This window comes from Chelonia mydas, chromosome 16 (genome assembly GCF_015237465.2).
Source record: "Chelonia mydas isolate rCheMyd1 chromosome 16, rCheMyd1.pri.v2, whole genome shotgun sequence".
Taxonomy (NCBI): domain Eukaryota; kingdom Metazoa; phylum Chordata; order Testudines; family Cheloniidae; genus Chelonia; species Chelonia mydas.
In genome coordinates this window covers 7,967,880-7,988,239 of record NC_057857.1, presented here as the reverse complement: position 1 = coordinate 7,988,239, position 20,360 = coordinate 7,967,880, and the positions used below count along the sequence as shown (strand labels likewise).

General features: G+C 49.6%; 1 protein-coding gene across 4 annotated transcripts in view; it reads left to right on the top strand.

The window, feature by feature from the left end:
• WHRN (whirlin) overlaps positions 1 to 20,360 on the top strand; it is a 107,751-nt gene that overhangs the window by 19,974 nt on the left and 67,417 nt on the right. For 3 of the 4 annotated variants that reach the window (XM_043530434.1, XM_037879919.2, XM_037879918.2), the window contains exon 2: positions 8,483 to 8,698. The exons of the other annotated variant lie outside the window; for it this stretch is intronic. In XM_043530434.1, the coding sequence (XP_043386369.1) occupies positions 8,483 to 8,698 (216 nt within the window). The remainder of the gene's footprint in view (positions 1 to 8,482; positions 8,699 to 20,360) is intronic. 4 annotated transcript variants of the gene reach the window in all.

The following is a 20,360-nucleotide window of genomic DNA, read 5'->3' as shown; positions in this document are numbered from 1 at the left end:
AAGCACATGCCGATGTGCATTCTTCAATGAGAACCCCTATGGGTCTGTTTTCCAGGAGGAAAACAAAAACAAAAAAAACCCCACCAAACCTTTTAATAGGATATGGTATTCTTCTCTTCCTTTCTGCAACGGGTGCATAGTGTTGCTGGACATTCTTAAACAGCCGCCATGTTCTACTCCAGAGGTGGCTGCATTTCAGTGGTGCATGAAGTGATTTATTGCACTCACGCAGTTACTCACATAAATATCAACACATTTAATACACAGCTTTGGGATCCTTCAGGCAGTATATAAATTTAGCTTCCTATTTTTCTAATGTCATGTGTTTCTATGAAAGGTTTATTGTTGCAATGATCTTTAATTTTTGGAAAGGATATTAACCCAATAAAGGCTGAATTTAAAATAAAGATTCTGGCATGAGCCCATACATGTCAGGAGGGATTTCGGACAATCATTAACTCACCTTTTGTCCTATGGCATTAGAAGAGTCTCTGTGTGTGATGGCAGGATGCATACAAGCTGCACACCTGGTCTGATTGACAGATAAATAATCTCAACATCCAGAACCATATTCTACCCTCAGTTGCACCCATGGACCCCCATGAATTGAATGGTGTCAGACAGGTGCACGTGAGAACAGAGATGCAGTTTTACCTGCAGAACAAGACTCCATAGAGCTTGTGATGGGGGTTGGGACTCACCACTGCAGCACCTCCTGCTGGCACGTCTGGGAATTAGCGCTATCCTCTGCAGGGCGCCCTCTGCTGGTGGTGTCCCATCCATCTCTCACCCTGCTGGCATCTGGACCCACGTAGCTCCTTGCTCAGCAGCATCCTCTTCAGGACACTGCACTCTGGCAGTGCCCACTGCTCCAGTCTAGCCCCCTTCCATTATCAGCAGTCTACCATCTGCACCTGCTGTAGTGGCCAGCTGCAGCCTCAGAGTCTAGCCCCTTCATCACAGGGCCAGCCACAGCCTGGACCAGGGCACACTCCTCTTCAGCCAGGTGTAGTACAAGGGGGAGAGACCCAGGCCCACCTGCTACTCTGGGTCCCAACCCAGGGACCCTCTAGCAGCAGCCTCTCTGCCCTCCTTCTCTCTCCTTGCCCTGCTATTGTCCCTGGGCCACTTTCCCTTTGGCCCTATGCACCTGCCTGGCCCTTGGTAGCTAGGCCGGCAGCATAGGGTTTTCCTTGGCCAGAGCTCCCCAGCTCCTTCTACCCTTCCCCAGCACTGCTCTGTCCAAGGTACTACCTTTCAGCTCAGGACCCAGTCCTCCTCCCTTGACCACCAGGGACAGATTGCCCTACTCTTTGCTAGGCAGCCTTTATACAGGGCCTAGGCCAGCCCTGATTGGCTACCTCTCCTGCTGCCCTGATTGGCTCTCCCCAGGCCTTCTCTGATTGGCTGCTGCAGGTCTGCGCAGCCTCTCTGGCCTGGTTCAGCCCTTCTTCTCAGGGTGTGGGGCACCGCCCCACCACAGAGATGTTCAGGGTTCTTGCTAGGATTATTTGAACCCAGTCTGTAGACGGCATGGTCTAACAGAAGGGGCATCAAGCCAGGAGGCCAGGCTTCTATTCCCAGCTTGCCCAGTGACCTGTTGCGTGACCTTGGGCAATTTCCTGTCTCATTTTCCCCTCCCTCCCTTTGTCCATCTTGCCAATGTAGGTTATACCCTCGTTGAGGGAGGGACTGTCTCTTCACACATGTTTGCCCAGCCCCTAGTACAACAGGGTGCAGGAGGGGGCGGTGGTTTGCTATGAAGCTACTGCTACAGAAGGAGTGACAGGGGCTGCTGGAGCTGGGACTCCATCCCACTGAGGGCCTTAGGAGGCGTCCTGCCTGCCTCCAAGCTCACCAGAGCATAGGCTGGGGTGGGAGCTGGGACCAGCTCGGAGGAAGAAATGTAGCTGGCAGGTAAATGTTATCTTTGTGGCAGAAAAGATCTAGTTTGGGTAGCCGGCATACGTGATTTCTAGCCACAGTTGATGGTGGTAGAGGGGGCTCGTTATCTGCTGTCGCTGGTGATTAACTTCCCTGCCTGATGCTGCAGTTTGAAGTAAGTAACCAATTGTTTTTAAAAGCTGAGACAGGAGCATTTTGTGAGTGAAGGGCAAAGTTCCAGCAGCCCCTTTACTGTGAAGTTAAAGACAAATGGAGCCATTTCATCAGTATTCGAGTGGAAACTGCGCCGGCATCCCATTAGATGTGGCTGCTTAGATGTAGCAAATGCAATGTCAGGATTACAGAGTCAATTTTTTTCCCTTATATTTGTTTCTAATTCTTTCTTTGTTGGAGCAAAAACCAACCCCAACTACCAGCATAACTGGATAGGTCACCTGCCCCCAGAGCTGGGATTTGTATGTCTCGGTGATTGCTTCCAGTGCATTCAAACCCCTGGCTGAGGGGTAGGAAGGATGGTCTAGTAGACAAGGCACTGGGCTAGGACTCAAGTCTTGGGTTCAGTTCCTGCTCAGCCACAGACTGTCTGTGTGACCATGGGCAAGTCACTTAATCTATCCCGTGCCTCAGTTCTCCATCTGTAAAATGGGGATAACAGCACTGCCCTGCCTCACAGTGATGGCTGTGTGAGAGAATAAACTGGAGATAAATGAGGACAGGATCCACTAGTCAGCTCTAATCCCTTTAAAATATGCCATCTTCTGACTTCCAGACCCTCGCTGCCTGGCAGGTCCTTGTCCTCTTCCTGCTCCTGGATCTCTCCTCTGCCTCCCCTGCGAGCTGTGGCCGTGGCTTTGGGCCATGCTAGGTGGGGCTGTATAACTGTCCCTGTGCTGGTCACTGCAGGGCACTTGTGTCAGGGCCCCACAGTGCTGGGCTGTTCAGAGGGGCCCCTCTATTGATGGTGCACTGGGCAGGCAGCTGGCCCACAGCCCCTTTGTGCCAGCTGTGTTGGTGCAAAGGGCGGTGAGCCTGGCAGAGCCAGATCCTGGGGAATTCCCCCAGTGTCGGGCAGATCCTTACACAGACAGCACAAGGGTTCCCGGCAGTCCCTGGCGGCAGCGGGCGGGGCGGATGTTGGAGCCGTTCCGGAGGAACCACAGGCATGGTCGGTGAACTGCTATATAACAGCCGCTTGTGGCCATGAGCGGCCGGGTACGATAGGGCCGCCGGAGGCTCCAGAATAAGGAAGGAGCAAAGGTGGCTTGAGGCATCCTCAGGCCCTGTGCTTGTTTCAGCTCGGTCACGTGGATGAATTGGGTCCCACAGCCGCCATCCTGTCATGGCCTATTCCGTTGGGAGAGCTGCTCTGGAAAGCCGCCTGCAGGGGCCTGGTGACAGACCGTGCCTCCGTTTCCACTCCCTGCCGCTGCCTTGCAGGTCTCTGCATTCACTTTCCAAGCCTCCCAGAGTTTCTGCTGTCAGCTTCATACATAAAACATCTGGCCGTTAATTGAGATTCCATTTCCCCGGCAGGGTGGTCAGAGGAACACCAGGGGGACCTTAAAAGTACCTTGTAAATCTCCGGCCGCTCAGCCTCTCAAACTGTTTACCGAGCTTTCCGAGAGCAGCTCCCCTGGTGTTCCCACTCTGCCAGGGGCTGACAGGTAGCTCAGAAGGAAGGGAAGAGCCACCCCTCCGCTCATCTCCTCCCACCGGCAATGGTCATGATTGTTCCTCCCCACAGGCTCCCACCCCGGTTCCCCCACTGCCTTTTCTGGCATTTTTATCTCCTACATGTGTTGCAATGTCACGGCTGTACGGGCTCGTGTCAGACCAAGGCCAGGCGTGGTGCGGCTGGGAACCTGACCGAGGTCACGCCAATGGTTGGGCAAGCTTTCTCAGGCGAGCTCAGGTTCTCTCTAGCCTCACTGTTGCCAGGCAGGACCTGCCGCATGACAAATCAGGGGTTAACTTCAGCTTAGCTCCCCCCTTCCTTTGCACAGGCGATTAGAGGAAGGACTGGGGAAGGATTCATCCCTGCACCAGCTTGCACTAATTCTGGGTGTGAAGCTTGGCTCTCAGTGCTGATTAGGGTGCTGGGGAATCAGGCCCTTTGGGATGGATGCTTAGGAGACAGATGGAGAAGAATGCACTGGGGAAGGGTGGGCTGCCCAGCCAGGGTCATCAGTCTGAGCTGACCCTCCGGTGAGGAGTTTTTCTCTTTATTAACATTAAGTAACAGTAGCACCTAGAAACCAAGTTCAAGGCCCCATGGCGCTCGGCTCTGTGGTAACAAATATGTGCTAGGGGCTGTATGAACACCGAATAAGAGACAATTTCTGGCGGCCCCTACGGGTATGTCTACACTGCACACTAAACCCGTGCTAACTCAGGTCAGCAAGGACTCAGGACCTGAATCCTAAGACCCTGGTAGGGCAGTGGGTGAGAGCCCGAGTCCTTCTGTGACTCCGGTCCAAGCGTTGTCATTTTTCAGTGTGGACGTCTCTCAAGCTGCAGACCAGAGTCAGAAGGTCTGTGGAGTGCAGTGTGGACAGCACAGCTGTGTGAGACCCAGTTCGAGTTTACGCTCTAATATATAAGACAGACAAAGGTGGGAGGGGAAAACGGGGGGGGGGGGGTGAAGCCATTAGCCAGTCATGCAGTAAAGCAGGGAACAGAACGCGGGTCTCCTGACTCCCAACCTGGTGGCCTGTCCACTAGACAAAACCACCTCTGCTTGTTTTCCTGCTCTTTTGCATTTATTTGTGATTACTTGGTATAGTCCTCTGCAAGGAAAAGACCTTGCTGGCCGTGGCTTGTTGTCTCTGCTGAAATGAACAGTGTTCTATAGAATATAGAAATGTAACAGGGTTCTAAAGAAATTGCTCTAAAACCCTGTAGCATTTAATAGAGAACACGACCCTTTCTGTAGGTTGTTTCGACACACGCTGTAGGACTGAATAGCAGGGCAATAATTCTTATGTTTTATAGGTTGGTTAAAAAAATGACTGACAGTCTCATTTTCTGTTACATTCTCTGTTGTAGGGCTGTTATCTTAGCGTTTTTATTCTGCTTCAAAAAAAATCACTGTAGGCTGAGTGCTATGGGGTTTTTCCATGCATCCTTCACATTCTGAGTCTTTGCGGCATGTTTTCAGGGCCTCCGTCACCCATCTGGGGCTTGCTGGTTTCAGAGCTTTGTTACTGGTTAGTAGAGGGGGAAAGTGGATCTGGAGCCTGGGCTCTGAGACCCTCCCCCTTCACTGGGTTTCAGAGCCTTGGCCCCTCCCCGAGCAGGAGCAGCTACACCGCTCCTTTTAGCCCATAGCACAAACCTGAGTCAGTTGACCTGGGCTCCGAAACTGCCGAGGGGTGTGTGTGTGTGTTTTGTTTTGTTTTGTTCGGGGGTTTTTGCAGTGTAGATACCCCAGATGTACAGTACCTTCCCTCCTAACTTGTGTAAATTGGATTTTAAACATTAACTTTAATAAAATTTTTAAATCTGTTCTCTTGGTCTTCTGGCTTGGATGTTAGCTCATACAGAACAGATCAACTAGTTCATGAGCCACATTAATTAGCTGATGCTTGTACAATACTATACAGCTGTCAGGTATTATTTTTGATTATATTCCTTGCTCGGGACAGGGCACTCACTGCTAAGGCAAAGCCAGGGTGGATTCATGTTTGGACTCTCAGCTCTCTCAGTAGGTACCTGTCAGGGTGGAGGTGGTGGTGCAGCCCCTGAGCAGACTGCTGGCTTTAGAAGTCACTGCCGTTGATCCAAGGGCATGCATTGTTTTTAAAGACTTCCTGTCACAGGGTATCTCCCTATTGGGCGTTGGGAAGTGGGCAGGCACAAAAGCCCCTCCCCATCACAGGGTAGCTTGTCTCTGGGGATAGCCTGAGCCCAGTGCCCCAGACTGGAGCATGTGAGCCTAATCCAGCTAATTAAGGAGGGCTGTGTTACACCTGGGTCTATGAATGGCTGCTAGGAGGCAGCTGAGAGGAGGACTGAGATAAACAAAGCCCTGGGCTACAAAGGCCAATTCCTGTGGGGAGTCCCTGGAGCAAGGGAGGGCTTAGAGAAGCAGCCCTGGGACTGCTGCTCCAAGGCTGAGGCTCGGAAGCTGCCAGCAGCTGGAGTGTCAGAGACCCCTGGGAGGGGTGGCCCTGAAGCCTGGGGACCAGGTGCTGGCTTAAGGCTGCTCTCCGGTTGTTTGTTTAACCTTTGCTGTAAAGGAATAAACCTTCTTAACTGGGACTGGGAGTGGCAGCACGTGTCTGGAGCAGGGTTGCAGTGGTGACCAGTCTCAGTGACACTTCCCTTAAACTCCCTGAGTGGGCTGGAGGTAACTTGCAGCCAGTGGCTACCGTGGTGAAGCTTGGGAATCAGGGAATGGGTGATGTGCTGGATCCAGGGCTTCCTCTCTGCAGCCGACATGGGGATCTGCTTGCGGGGGAGCATCGGAACTGCCCCACCAGATCAGTGCAGGTGTCTATCTAATCCCATTTCCTGGATCTGAGAGCAGCCAACACCAGCACCTCTTGGCAAGTCCCCACCCCAGGCACGGTGCTTCACTTAGTTTCACCAGGAGACTTGGCCCCCAAACACGGGTGAAAGAACCAGGAGGAGGGTGGGGGCGAGCATCCCAGTCACAGAAACATTGTCGGGGGAGGAATGATCTATTTTTTTTCTGCCCCCACAATATGTCCTCTGAACCTGGAGAGTGTCTGAGGTGGGGCAGCCTGGGCCCCCTTTTCTTCTGGTCTAACTCCCTCAACACCTGGAAGTGGGGGCCTGGAGCTGGGCTGGGCAGGGAAGGGGCAGCCAGGCAGATCTGTGCCATTTTGGGCGGGTGGGAAGGCTGTCTCCCCTGGGCGGGGGCGGCTGCCGCTGCCAGCTGCACGAAAACAGCAGCGGGATCTGGGCAGGCAGCTGCTGTGAGTGCCTGGGGCTGGGGTGTGGGGATACCTTGAAGCTCCAGGTGCCCTGACTGGTCCCCTTCCTCAGTCTGCTGTGCATCTCTGGGGCCAAGGCGAATGCCTGCCCCACCAGCTGCCCCCAGCCCTGCTGCTGCCCCAGGCACTGCCCAAGCCCCTTCTACGCGCTGGGCTCCTTGGCACACGCTCCCTGCCACCCATTCAAGGTGAGCATCTGCTGTGTCTGCCCCACAGGCATATGTATATTAAAGCAGCAATGCAGCCACTGGCCGCTTGTGAATGCTGAGCTGCCTCGCTGTTACTGAGCCCTGTGAGCAGCTGGTCAAGCTCCCTAGTGTTAATTACATGACATTTAACTACAGAATGTCCGTCCGCCCTTTGCAGTACCTGCCAGAGGGGAAACAGGCCCCGCTGGATCTCCTGGTCCCCTCAGGGTGGGGTGGAGGTTTTTTAACTAATTATTGCACATGTTAATTGACTATTTGTGCTTGGGAGGCGTACGGTAACGAATGGCACCTGAGACTGAGGTTCTCATTCATGGGCCTGGTCCAAAGCCCAGTGAAGTCAATGGGAATCTTTCCAATTGTCTTCAATGGCCTGGGCAGAGGCAGGGCAGGTTTCCACAAGCGCCAGTCCCTGTCGATCATGTCGCCCTGTCCTGGTCTGGCCTTCTTTCCCAAGGAGGAGAAATGGCTCCGTCTCCAGACCTGGGTCAGTCCTAGGCTGCTCCTGAGCAGCAGAGATCCCCTGTCCTGGACGACTGGAGGAGTCCTGCGGTTGGGATGTGGTGAGGATGGTGTGTGGAATTTGGGGTGAGCAGGCCTGGGGAATTGCCAGACCCATGGTCCCTGTCCCCTGAGAGGCTGGCTCTGGCAGAGACCAGACCCAGCCGCTTCAGAGGAAGGTGCAAGAAAAGAAAACCCCTAGTGCATGAGTATGGAATAGCCTGCCTATCAGAGGAGCTGCTTCCTAACCCCATGCTGTAGGGGTTGGATTATGCCCAGAGACATGGAAATATATCTCCTCTAAAGCATTTGCACCCTGCCTAATGTAACTCTGGGTAACAGTGTGTGGCTGCTCCTCAAATATGGCAAGAGCATACAGTAGATCCGGATGCAAATATTGCAGAGGAAGGATGGTCCAGTGGTTAGGGCACTTGCCTGCAACTCAGGAGACCCATCTGGTACCCACAGTTACATTAGACAGAATACAGCATCCTGCCCATGTGAGATCATTCTCAATCCCCTGGTGCTTTGCATAAGAATTAGAGTTAACTCCAGTGTCCTATCCTCATTCCAACATGCTTCCCTCTGACCCTGCTGCAGTTTCAAGTTGTTATGAGCTCTTCTTTGCTGCTTGTCCTGTAGGGACAATGTGGGCTGTTAAACAGCTGTTGTGATCTACCCCGGAAGTGGCTGCATTTCAGCAGAGGGTTCAGAGATCCTGAGTTCTGTATCCGTTTCATGGATTTGTGAGGCTTGCTCCATCCATGTTTGTAAAGTTCTTGGAGATCACCAGATGAACGGTTCCATAGAAAAGCAAAGCTTTGGGATTATTGAAATTCCATTAGCGTTAATTGCTGTTCTTTCCCTTGGGCTCTGAAATTAATTCCTTTTTTCTCCCGGACTGTCTCACAGGCTCTGAAAGGCTCCAAGAAGCTGAACCTGTCAGTTCATTCAGTTGGGCGGATCCCTGGGGGCTATGTCACCAATCACATTTACACCTGGGTGGATCCCCAGGGGCGGAGCGCGTCCCCGCCCATGGGCCTGCCTCAGCACCAGAGCAGCTCCCTGCGGAAGGACGGCGAGAAGAGGAGTCACCTGCAGCTTCTGCAAGAGGGGGATGAGAAAAAGGTGAGTGTGGGGGAGAAATTCAAAGCCCTGGGGCCTCATCTCCTCTTGTCACGGAAGTTCAAGCCCCCTCCACTCTGTCATTCCATCTTCCATCGGTTCTTACGAGAACAAGGGCTGGCCCTTTGCTTCTCTAGGTCCTGTGCCATTGCCCTGTACCATGCATAGTGCAGAATGCTTCCAAGGTGTTTTGCATTCACTTTGCAGTGGTACAAATGACTACAGAAGTGGGCAGGGTGATGGAGAAGAGGACCCCCAGGTCTCTGATCCGTTCCCCAAATTCACAGCTTTGTTCTCTTGACTCTCCAGGTGATGCCCAGAAAACACCTCTGTGTGATTTTTCTGTCTAGATTTTAGTTTGAGCTCCATCTTCTAGATCCTTGTAATGGCAGAATCATGCAGAACTGAATGGGAATGAAGCCAGCAAGGCCCTGACAAAATATAACCGGGTTCAATAGAATGGAATAGAAAATGAGGCCCTTCTTACAGGCTTTTAGAATCAGAGGTGGTTTTGAACATCAAAGCGCCAACACCCTTCCTGAACTGGAGATGGAAACAAGTCTCTTTCAGATGCAAATAGGACTGTCAGTGGCACTTGCAGCTGGGAAGTAGTTGATCAGAGCAGAACCTGTTTCTGTGATGTTTCCCATGCTGACCATTAATTCTGATGTTAATAACAAATCTGATTAATAGGAAAAAATCCACACTGGCCTCTCTTGTGGTGGTTTGGGGCATGGTTCTTCTGATGGTTGTATAGCAAAAGGACTTATTGCTGCTTTCCTTCCATCTTGGATCCTTCTTGGGGGTTTTTCACCATTTAATTTTGGGCCAAATGCCAAAACCTTGGGGGGGGGAGGGGCTTCAGTGGGAGTCTTGCCTGGATAAAGGCTGGAAAAAGCCTGAGTAAGAACTTCAGGATTTTTCTCTCCAAATAGCACCTCTCATCTGCTTTTCTTCTCCATCAAGGGATGTGGGTTTAGGACTCTGTGGCGAGAGTCAGGGTTATTTGGCTGACTCACATGACAGCCAGATATGGGGAGGCTCATAAACTCCCATCCAGGGTCATGGCTCTTAGAGGGAATTGGAGACAAACATAGAAGATCTAGGAAGAAGCCAAGCAAAGGCTTGTAACTTAACCATAATTCCCAGGAAGGGGTGAATTTTGGACACAACCTTGTATGCATGGGTGTGAGTGGAGAGAGCAGGGGAGGAAGGGAAATTGACTTATTCCAAACTTCCTTTCCTCTTTCACACCTTTGTATTTTTCCTCTTTCTCTCACTTAATCCTACTTCTTCTCTCATCCTTTTTGCTCCTCTACTTCTCTTCCTCTCTCGTCCAGCTCCCAGACAGTCCTCAAAACAGAAAGCATAGGAGTCAGGGCTTGGTGGGGGGAAAGTATATCGACCCAACTTGGTTTTGCCTTCCTTGTCTGTCTTTTCTGGTGTAAAAAAAAAAAAAGTATTTAGTGGCTGAGATTTGAAATAATGCTTTGTGCTTCCATAGCGCCTTACAGATAAAGGTCTCAAAACACTTTACGAGCCGGAAACCTCATGGCTCCCCTCTGAAGGAGGTATTTTATCCACTTTGCAGATGGGGAAACAGAGGCACAGTGAGATGGAGTGGCTTGCACAAGGACTCGCAGCAGGACAGCAACTGGTCCAACTACTGTTGACTTTAATGGCCGTTGGATCAGGCTCCTAGCAAAGCTGGGATCAGAGACAGACATCCTGGGTCCACGCCCTCTTGAAACGAGAAATGTTTGAAAGGAAGCCAATGTTGGATGCACATGTGCAGAACTGCCTGGTCCCAGGGGAGTCAGATGTTTCCTCTCCATCCTTCTGAGTCTCAGGAGACGTGTCCCCCTCTAGAGCGTTAGGCCAGCGGCAGATCGATGAACCTGCTATAGCCTGGGCTAAGAAGTGGCTGTCTTAGCTCAGGCAGTAGAGGCTTGCGCATTAAGATCCAGAGGTCCCAGCTTTGATCCCCATTAACACCGACCCACCCAGGGGCATCGGCGTTACCCATGGAAGAAAGCTGGTGAAGCATTGCCATCTTCAGTTTGCTGGGACTGTGGTGCTCAGACACTACAGTGATGTTGAGGGACATATATGTGGCTGGACAGACATACAGATGAGTATCTTTCTATTAGATAGGACTACCTATCCAGCTACTGTATCTATCGATGTCAGTGCATGGGAGACCCATTCACTCTGTGACCCGTGGAAGCATAGTTATTTGTGGAGCAACTCTAAGGCTATGTCTACACTGCAAAGAAAAACCCACGGAGATTTGTCTCATAGCCTGGGTCAACTGACTGGGGTTGTAGGACTAAAAAGAGCAGTGCGGATGTTCCAGAGCCCGGGCTGCAGCTGGAGTGAGAAGCCAGTGAGGGAGGGAGGGTCTCAGCGACCAGGCCCCAGCCCAAAGGGGAATGTCTACAGAGCTATTTTCAGCCCCACAAGCCTGAGTCAATTGACCCAGCTCTGAGACCCAGTGCTGCTTGGGCCTTGATAGGCCTCTAACCACTCAGGCTGAGGTTTCTCCTCAATTGCTTTAACAGTTCCAGGCTCTTTGACTGCTCACCCAAGAGGCTGTTAGCACAGCCTGATGTGAGAAGAGGCACCTGTGAGCTAGCACCTCTCCGGGTGGTGGCAAAGAAAAATCTGTGAAGGGACAAGATGTTTTGCTTCACTGATGAAATAGTCAGGCCGGCCCCAAGGGAGAAGGGAGCTGTTATTTTCATATAAGGAGAAGAGAAAACCAGCCATTGTTGAGGGAGATTGGTTTGGTCGTGTCCCTCCTCCCTGCTTTGTGTCACCTTCATGTGGATCCAGGGGGGTGGCCGTGGGTTCTTTGAAGTCAGAGCCTGGAAGTGTTTCTCATGCATGTCACTCTCCTCTTGCCTTTCCTTTCTCTTTCTTCTTCTTCCTTTTGTATGAATGCAAAATGCTCAGAAGGCGGGAGCCCTCCGTGCCTGCTGTCTCTGAGCCTGGCCCGCTGCTGTGCGAGACTACAGGCTAAAAGTGCCGAAGGAAGGGGGTGGGGCTCCTTTTCCCCCAAAGCTCTCCAGCTTTTCAGCGCCTGCCTTGCAAGCCAACCCTTTCATGCTTTTTAGCACCAGTGTGCAGAGTATGGTATGTCCGTTACACTGTCCTCTGAGCGAAGCAGAAAAATCTGCTCCTGAAGCCTCATCAATATGTGGAGCGGAAGAAAGCCCTGGGCCATAGCATGCTTTATTTTATTCAGTGCTGCCCGGCAGGCTGATTACCGAGAGGTGCCTCGCTCTGCCAGACGGCACTATATCGATCAATAGCCACGGTTGGGAGCGAAGGGGAGTGCGACCTTACAAGAGAATTTGAGGAGGCTGTTTTGGCGTGTTTGGGGGATAACATTTGTCCTAGGGTGCACTTAAGGGATGAATTATCCAAGTCATTTTGCCCTGATTTAGCGTGCACCACAGAGCTCTCAAAACATGTCCCAGACTGCAGGACCTGATCCCGAAAGGTACTAAGCACCCGGAACTCCCATCAATTTCAACAGGAGCCACTGGCTTTCAGCTACTCCCCTTGGGATCAGGCCCTAACCCACGCTGTGCCTCTGCCTTTCATATGAATGTGGCTATCCTGCTTAGAAATGTCAATAAATGCACCATGTCCCTGGATAGCTCAGCACTGCCAGGCAGGAGTGACAGAAGCCTAGGGTGGTGTCTGATGTCTAGCCAGCTTTAAAATCCTTGGAAAGGGTTGGAGATCCCCCCTCCCCACCCCACAGCTTCCATTTCTAATTAGCCTGGATGTCTGGGAATAAATACTCAGATGTCTTGAATGAGTGGCATTTGAAAGAGAAGAACAATTCAGAGATCTGAATTCAGCCCTAGACCTGGGGATAGATCTGACGCAAAACAGAAGGTTAACTGGAGAGGGAGGGGCTGTAGCTAAATATAGGAATAATGCTCCTGTCGTTTTCTCTTCTTGCAAGGTTAAACTCAAGGTCCAAGCAGGCATCGCACACCTGTCGGGGTAGAAATGTTCCCAGCCAGCTTTCTTCCCTGGCACTTCTGTTCTGTGTGCCCGGCAGGAAGCTGTCTGTAGCACTGTTTAACAAGCTCATTTATCTGTAGGTGAGAGCGTTCATTATAAGGAAGGCTTGAAATGGAAACAGCTGCTATTGGGGGGGTGGGAGCAGTGTAACCAATCTGGGGAGAGGCAGGAATGTGTGTGTCTGAGAGAGAGAGAGGGTGATGGGGTCAAAGGTATGGAGAAGGATGGTTTTGTGGGTGCATGCGCCCACATTTGTGCAAATTATGTTGCAGTCAAGACAGGCGAGAAACCCAGCTTTAGAGGAGCTGTATGAGGAGTTGAACATCTGCCCTCAACTTCCCAAAAAGAAAATATAAGTGATGGTTCGGACAAAAAACAAAAGGAAGAAAGACCGAGTGGACACTTCATTTATGAAGGATGCAAGGGGCAGGCTGTTAGTACGTACCTGATAGCAAGAATATTATGAGGGTCTGCTTAATGATGAGAACCATTCATATGCTACACTGCCATTGTGTGAACCAGCAATCCTGGCTTTTCATGACCTGTGGGAGGCAGAGGTCAAGGCTGCATTGCTGAAGATGGCACCCAGAAAAGCAGCAAGTCCGGACAAAGTCACAGCAGAAATGATCAAAGCCTTGAAAGAGTTTGATGTATGCCGGCTCGCGTGAGTCCCATGCATAGTCTGAAAAGAGGAGAAAATGCCCAGAGCACGGAGAAAGTCCATACTGGTACCAATAGACAAACGAAAAGGTGGTGTACACAACTGTTCAAAGTACCGAGGAGTTAAGTTGCTGTCCTACAGCTTGAAATGGAGAATCCTAGTTCGTTGCATTTGCCAAATAGCAGAGCCCATTTTAGGAAAGGAGTAGTTTGGCTTTAGGAAAGGAAAAGGGACAATAGACGGTACGTTCATTGCTAGATAGTTGGTGGCAAATGGGAGGGGAACACTGAGCACAGTCGCTGTTTTCCTGAACGTGGAGAAAGCCTTAGACAAAGTACATAGGTGACTGCTAGTGTCCCTGCAATGATTCTGTGGGGCACTGGAGGACCTTGTCCAGATGGTGATGGGTTTGTAGGGTGGTTCCATGGCAAAGGTGCAGATGCCCTTTGGTGTAACAGCGGGTTTTGTGGTGAAGGTTGGTCTCCACCAGGGATCAGCACTTAGTCCATTACCATTCAGAATTGTGATGGACTGCATAAGTAAGCAAATACAAATAGAAAATGGTATGAAGTTGATCTATGCAGACAATATTGAGCGGACCACTGATAGTGAGGAAGAATTGGTCCAGGCAATTGATATCTGGAACAGGAACTAAATGAAGGCCTCAAAAGGAGTAAAGAAAAGACTGAAGTCATATGGGTGACTTATGCAAAACCAAGACAGATGAATATCAGCATTGAGGGCTGGCGCCTAAATCAGTTCTCTGCATTTCAGAACCTTGTGGGCTGGTTAGCCGCAAATGGAGACGTTATCATAGAACTGCAAGCAAGGTTTCTGAGTGTAGGGGAAGTCTGGGTCAAGATAAGTGGAGTGATTTATTATAAGTAGATGCCCAGACTTCTTAAGGGGTACTGGACAAAACCATAGCAAGACCAGTGCTTCTGTATAGATCAGAGGCTTGAGTGACCAAAGAGAGCCACTTGAGAAGACCTGAAGTTATTGAAATGAGATGTTGGAGGGCAGTGAGAGGGTTGACTTTGCTGGACCATATGTGGAATAATGTCACCAGGAGTGAGATCAAGGTCTGCAGGAGAGAGAAGTTGCAAGAGAGGAAGTTGAGGTGGCATGGGCACGTATGAAGAATGGAAGAAGGACAGCCTGCTAAGGAAGCAATTGAGACTAGAGTTTGTGGACAAAGAAAAAGAAAGCCAAGAAAATGGTGGATAGATGGAAGGATGGAATGAATATGCAACAAGTGCTGGACTGGGAAGCCTGGAAAAGACTGATCTGGAGACCTGACCTCAGCTAGCTGGGAAAAAGGGGGAGAAGAAGAGGAACCTGTAAGCCTTGATATGCCCCATAGGCCAGATCTTCTAAAGAGCTCAGCCCATCAGGTGCACGTTGGGTGCGGAACTCTTCTGAAGATTTGGCCCCAGGTCCTTCTAGCAATGGTCTCTTTGACGAGGGCTGCTTTGGCTGCACTAGGTCATTGTTTTCTCAGGGCTGTCTTGTCCCCTTTGCTGCATGGTACAGGGATCTGGATTCACGTTTTCTAACTCCAGATCATACGCATCATCTTGAGTGGATGGCTAAATGTTCCCAGCAAGATCTTGCCTTCGCAGAAGTCACCCTGACCACACACTGTCAGCATCTCACATGGCAAGAAATCATGGACCTAGCAGTTAAACAAAGCTCTACCCCAATGGTCAGGCTGTCTTGCAGTGGCTCAAGAACATAAGTACCAACCTCAGGGCAGACTGTGAGAAGCAGGGCACAAACCCCAAATTGGTTGTGAGTTCTGTTAGATTTCACCAACCAAGTATCCAGTGTGAACTTCTTAGGCGCTATAAGATGGAGTCAGTCAGTCTCCTTGGGTACTCTGATCTCTCGTCACCTTGGGAAGCTGCCTTTGTGATAGATGGTCCCTTACATGAAAAATCACAATACTATTCAAGTTACTCCCAATGCAAAAGGACCAGTCACTTACCCCAGGTCAATTGCACCTTAGATCTCACACCAACCACAGTGTTTGTAGTTTATTATAAGAGTGGCTATCTATCTAAAGATTTATTAACTAGGAAAAGGAAATCAGAGTTATTTACAAGGTTAAAGCAGGTAAACACACACAGAGATGAGTTAGTCATAAGTTTCAAAAGGTAATAGAAATTTCTATAATAAGCAAGCTCTGCACAGGGGATCTTTTGTTATGCTTAGTCGTCCTTGCCCACTCAATGTCCTAGCAGCATGAAAGATACAGTTCCTTCTCGTTCGGGCTTTTTATTATTTTTTGCTTCTGCTTTGAGCTGCAAATTCAGCTGTTCGGTGGCGGAGGGGAATTGGTTTTCCAATGAGAAATCAAACGTTTGAAAGGAAAGCAGGCATTTTCCACAAAAAATCATTCCACTGACTTTTTTTTTTTTACAAGTCCAAATAATAATGTCCAAAGCACTAATGCTGACAATAGTGTTATTACTAGAGGCAATCAAGTGTGCAGAATTTTAGTTAGATTAATTTTTTATTTTTTTTCGGTTCTTCCTTTCACCTGTTTTTCTCAGATCTGAATTTTGCCCATCCAAATGTACGGTGCATTCGATTAGATACAAAGTGGATGGGCCTGATCCTCTGCTCCTGTATGCTGGTGTAAATCAGTAATAACCCTGTTAAAGTCAGTAGAGTTATCCTGGTATGAATGGGACCTTATCTGTCTTTTAAAACTTTATTTGTATTGTATTCTAGCAGTAATGTCACCAAGATAACATCAGGAATATGAAACTTTTAAAAATTGGAACACAGTCACATGTAGAATTGATCTAGTATGGAATAAGTCCTGCCTGCAGATGCTTTTCTAAAAGATATTGAATCCATCTCCAGGTAACTGTATAAACCAACCAAAAAAAATCTCACCAGTATCGACCTAAGACTTATTCCTTACTGAAGATGTTGTTATGGCGTTTTCATTGTCTCCATCCTTGCTTGGGAGAAGAGGAAAGTTGCCGTATTGATCCTGCAAACACCACGGGCTTGTCTAAGCATACAGTGCTGCAGCACGTCTGGAGAAGATGCCCTATGCTGGGGTGGGCAAACTACAGCCCGTGGGCCGAATCAAGCTGGCCTGCGAGCTCCCACTGGGGAGCAGGGTCTGGGGCTCAGGCCCGCTCCGGCGCTCCACGTGGGGTGCTGGGTCTGGGGCCGCACCACGCAGCTCCTAGAAGCAGCCGCATGGTCCCGCTCCGAGGGTCGGCGGCTGCTCCACGCGTAGGAGCCGGAGAAGGGACATGCCACTGCTTCTGGGAGCCGCTTGAGGTAAGCGCCGCTCGGAGCCTGCACCCCTGAGCCTCTCCCCATGCCCCGAGCCTCTCCCCATGCCCCAACCCTCTGCCCCAGCCCTGATTTCCCCTCCCGCTCTCCAAACCCCTCGATCCCAGCATGGAGCACTCTCCTGCACCCCAAACCTTTCACCCCCAGCCCCACCCCAGAGCCCGCACCCTTGCCCCAGCCCTGATCCCCCTCCCGCCCTCCAAACTCGGTCCCAGCCCAGAGCACCCTCCTCCACCCCAAACTCCTCATCCCCAGGCCACACCCCCAACCAGAGCCCATACCCCCTCCCGCATCCCAACCCCAAATTTGTCAGGATTCATGGCCTGCTATGTCATTTCTATTCCCTGATGTGCCCCTCGGGCCAAAAAGCTTGCCCACCCCTGCCCTATGCTGATGGGAGAGAGCTCTCCCGGCGGCATAATAAAACCACCTCTGTGAGAGGCGGTAGCAGTGTCCGCAGGAGAAGCTCTCTTGGCCTCATGGTGCTGTCCCCACTGGTGCTTACGCCGGTGTAGCATATGTCACTCGGGTGGCTTATTCACACCTCAGGTGACACAAATTATGCCACCATAAACTGTTGTGCAGACATAGCCTTAGATATACTTACTTTTACACATGGGAGTAGCCCCACTGAACTCAATGGGGGCTTCTCATGCATGTACCATTAAGGGCCTGTTAGGCGCCTGCATCTGTCTATTTTGTTGCAATGATGATTGTACAATTCAAAACGATTCTGTGTCCCTGTAATATCAAGCCATAATGTAGTTTGTCACTCAGAGCCATAGCCCTCCGAGCTGGGGGACCAGAGCATTTTGCTGAGCCAAACGCTTCAACCTTATGCGCCTGGTCACAATGCCACTCACTCAGATTTGGAGGGGGTGGGTGTTGGGGCTCATCAGCTTGGGGGGGTTCAGGCTGCTGATGCGGGGGCACCAGAAAGGGGAAGAGGAGGGTCAGGCAGAGGTAAATCTGTGCCCCCCACTTTAAATGGCAGCTGTGTAGGCCCTAAACTAACTTAATAGTTAGCCGCAGAGCTGGCTGGAAAATGGGCGGGGGGGAAGGATGTAGCATAAATTTCATCAAACTATTTCCTTTTGTGTCAAAATCTGGATGAAAATGTTAATAAATCTTTGACCCGCTCTATTTAGCTCAGTGGAATTGTTTTGTATTTGATACAGGGTACAGAGTTTAAACTTCTCTGATGGTTACCGATAACACATCTGACACACCTTTCCACCCTAAGAGTGACACCTCCTCCTATCCCAACCAAGAAGAGGAAATTAATAAAAATCTTAAAACCTACCCCAACAAACGTTTGGACCTCCATAAGGGAAAAGTGCCAGAGACTCCATGAATTCCACTCACTAGGGCCTCTGTTATTTCTGTTAATTTTACATGGAATACACTCAGCTCCTCGGGTGGCTATTATAAAACCTGAAGATAGATCAAACCAATTCTGCCCAACTGCCCCAAATTGTGTGAGTGGAACTAAAATGAAAGCTGATGCAAATAATTTAGGGACAGATTTTTGTTCCCTGCCCGCTGTATGCCATTCCAGCAGTGCACAGGGGCCGACAGCATGTTGCAAAGGGGCCCTGGCTAGCTGCAGTTCAGAGGATGTGCTGGGGGTGGGAGTGAGACAGGGGAGTGTCTGTAGCACTCATGACTATGGAGACTTTTGTACTACTTCAAACTGCAGGGCATGCCCAGGAAGGCTGCTATAAATTAGAGCACCCCTGGGGCTGCTCCAGTTTATGCAGAGCTGCTTTGGCTCCTGAAGCAGTCCAGAATCTGAAGAAAGCAGAAGGAATGCTGGAACAATTTGTACAGTGGGGGTGCTGAGAGCCATTGAACCAAACTATAAACCCCTTATATGATGAAAAGCACTTAAAGCCGGTGGGTGTGGCAGCACCCCCAGTTCAAGGACCTATGGAAGGCAGGTGATCGACAGACTGGGCCGTCTGTGAAGAACCTTAACCTTTTTTGCTCCTTAAGGGGTCTGATCCAGCTCCCATATAACTCAGTGGCAAAAGTCCCATTTATTTCAATGGTGAAGGATCAAGCCCTAAGAAGTGAGAGGTTCCTGCATAAAATCTGCACCTTTTCTGGCACAGCTTCTGACTTCTTATCTCAAAGCCCGTAGCTTTTATCCCAGTATTTCATTCTTCATTTAGTACAATAAGTACTAAAGTGTAATAAGCCTGTCTCCATGTTCAGGTCCTGGAGTGTACTCTTGGCCCTCCTCCTTTCTGCCTGGCTACTGACCCCAAATCAGAAAAGAAATAGATCTCCTCCTTTATACACTCAATTCCTTTTCATTTCTTGGCTACAGCGTGGATCTGCCTTTTGTCAAGAAGTCAGGCCCTCTAAATGTGATTGTTTTCTTTTGTCCCTTGCTGCCAGTTGATGTTCTCTTTGGCAGCCTGCAGCTTAATATAAATTGGGTCTTCTTCAGTGTTTATCTGAGAGCCTTCGGTATTAGTTGATTAAGAAATGCAATTAAGTTCTTGCCATCCCAGTGTTCTGTGGCTGCCAGCAGCTGTGTATTTTTAAGCAGTGCTTGGGTTTTTTACCCAGTAATTCAGGCTCATGATGTAGGGGGGGGCTTTTTACTCTTTAGTTGCCAGTGGCCTGAGTTTAGTTATTTTCGCTCCTTGATCCTTAAGGCACCAATTCAGCAAGGTACTTAAGCAGGTGCTGAACTTTAAGCACACGAAATGTGTGGTTGATTACATTAATCTTTCTTTGACCTTGTCTCCTCTAAATGCATAGCAGCATGTATATTAAAAACAACCCCTTCCCCCCGCCAAAAAATCCAGCACCCTATCAAAATGGCAGCAGGTACTATAGGCACCCAAGGTTTCCTATCAGTGTGTGACTAGCTGGGAGGTACCCACCAGTCACAGACCATGGAGATTTGTCACCACCTTCAGTTGTTTGCTGGTATTGTTATGAGGCTGTTCTTTTTCCTGCACCATTGTTTCACTCTGGGCTGCATTGTTCTAGCTCTTGGAGCACTCTGGATCTTCTGGGAAAGGGGGGCGTTGTCTTAGTGCATGTTTAAAACAAATTTAAAAAATTAACTCCACCAAAAAAAGAAACTCCACTGGATCCACTTCTCCCCCAGGGGAGAGGGTGAGCAAATAAGCACATAGCAGATGTTAGTCTTGTTGCTTAATGGACTGTTGGAAAGCACTCGGATACTATGGGATGAACGCTATATAAGAACATCTATAGAACAGTATGGAATTGACTCATCTGTAACAATGCCGAGTTAGTTTTGTTTTTCATTTTCCCACTCTGTGACTCTTCCAAAGTTGGAGGAGATTTGAAAAGTTAGTGAGGAATAAGAAGAAAGAAAAGAGAGAGGAAAAACGTGTGTGGGAAAGGGAACCCTAAATAGAATTAGTTTTATTGAAATCACTGGCCAATAAATAAATAAAGGGGAAAGAAGGAAAAAGGTGGGGAAAAATCAGATATTTTTCAGTTTTTGAAAACAACACCCAACGAAATTCAATTCAAAACAAGCTAAACAGAAAAAAAAATCTCCCATCAAAAATTAGTTTTTGGTCCCAAACAGCATTTTTTCCACAAAGCCAAAATCCCATTTTTGACAAGAAAAAATGTTGGTTGCAAATTGTTGTC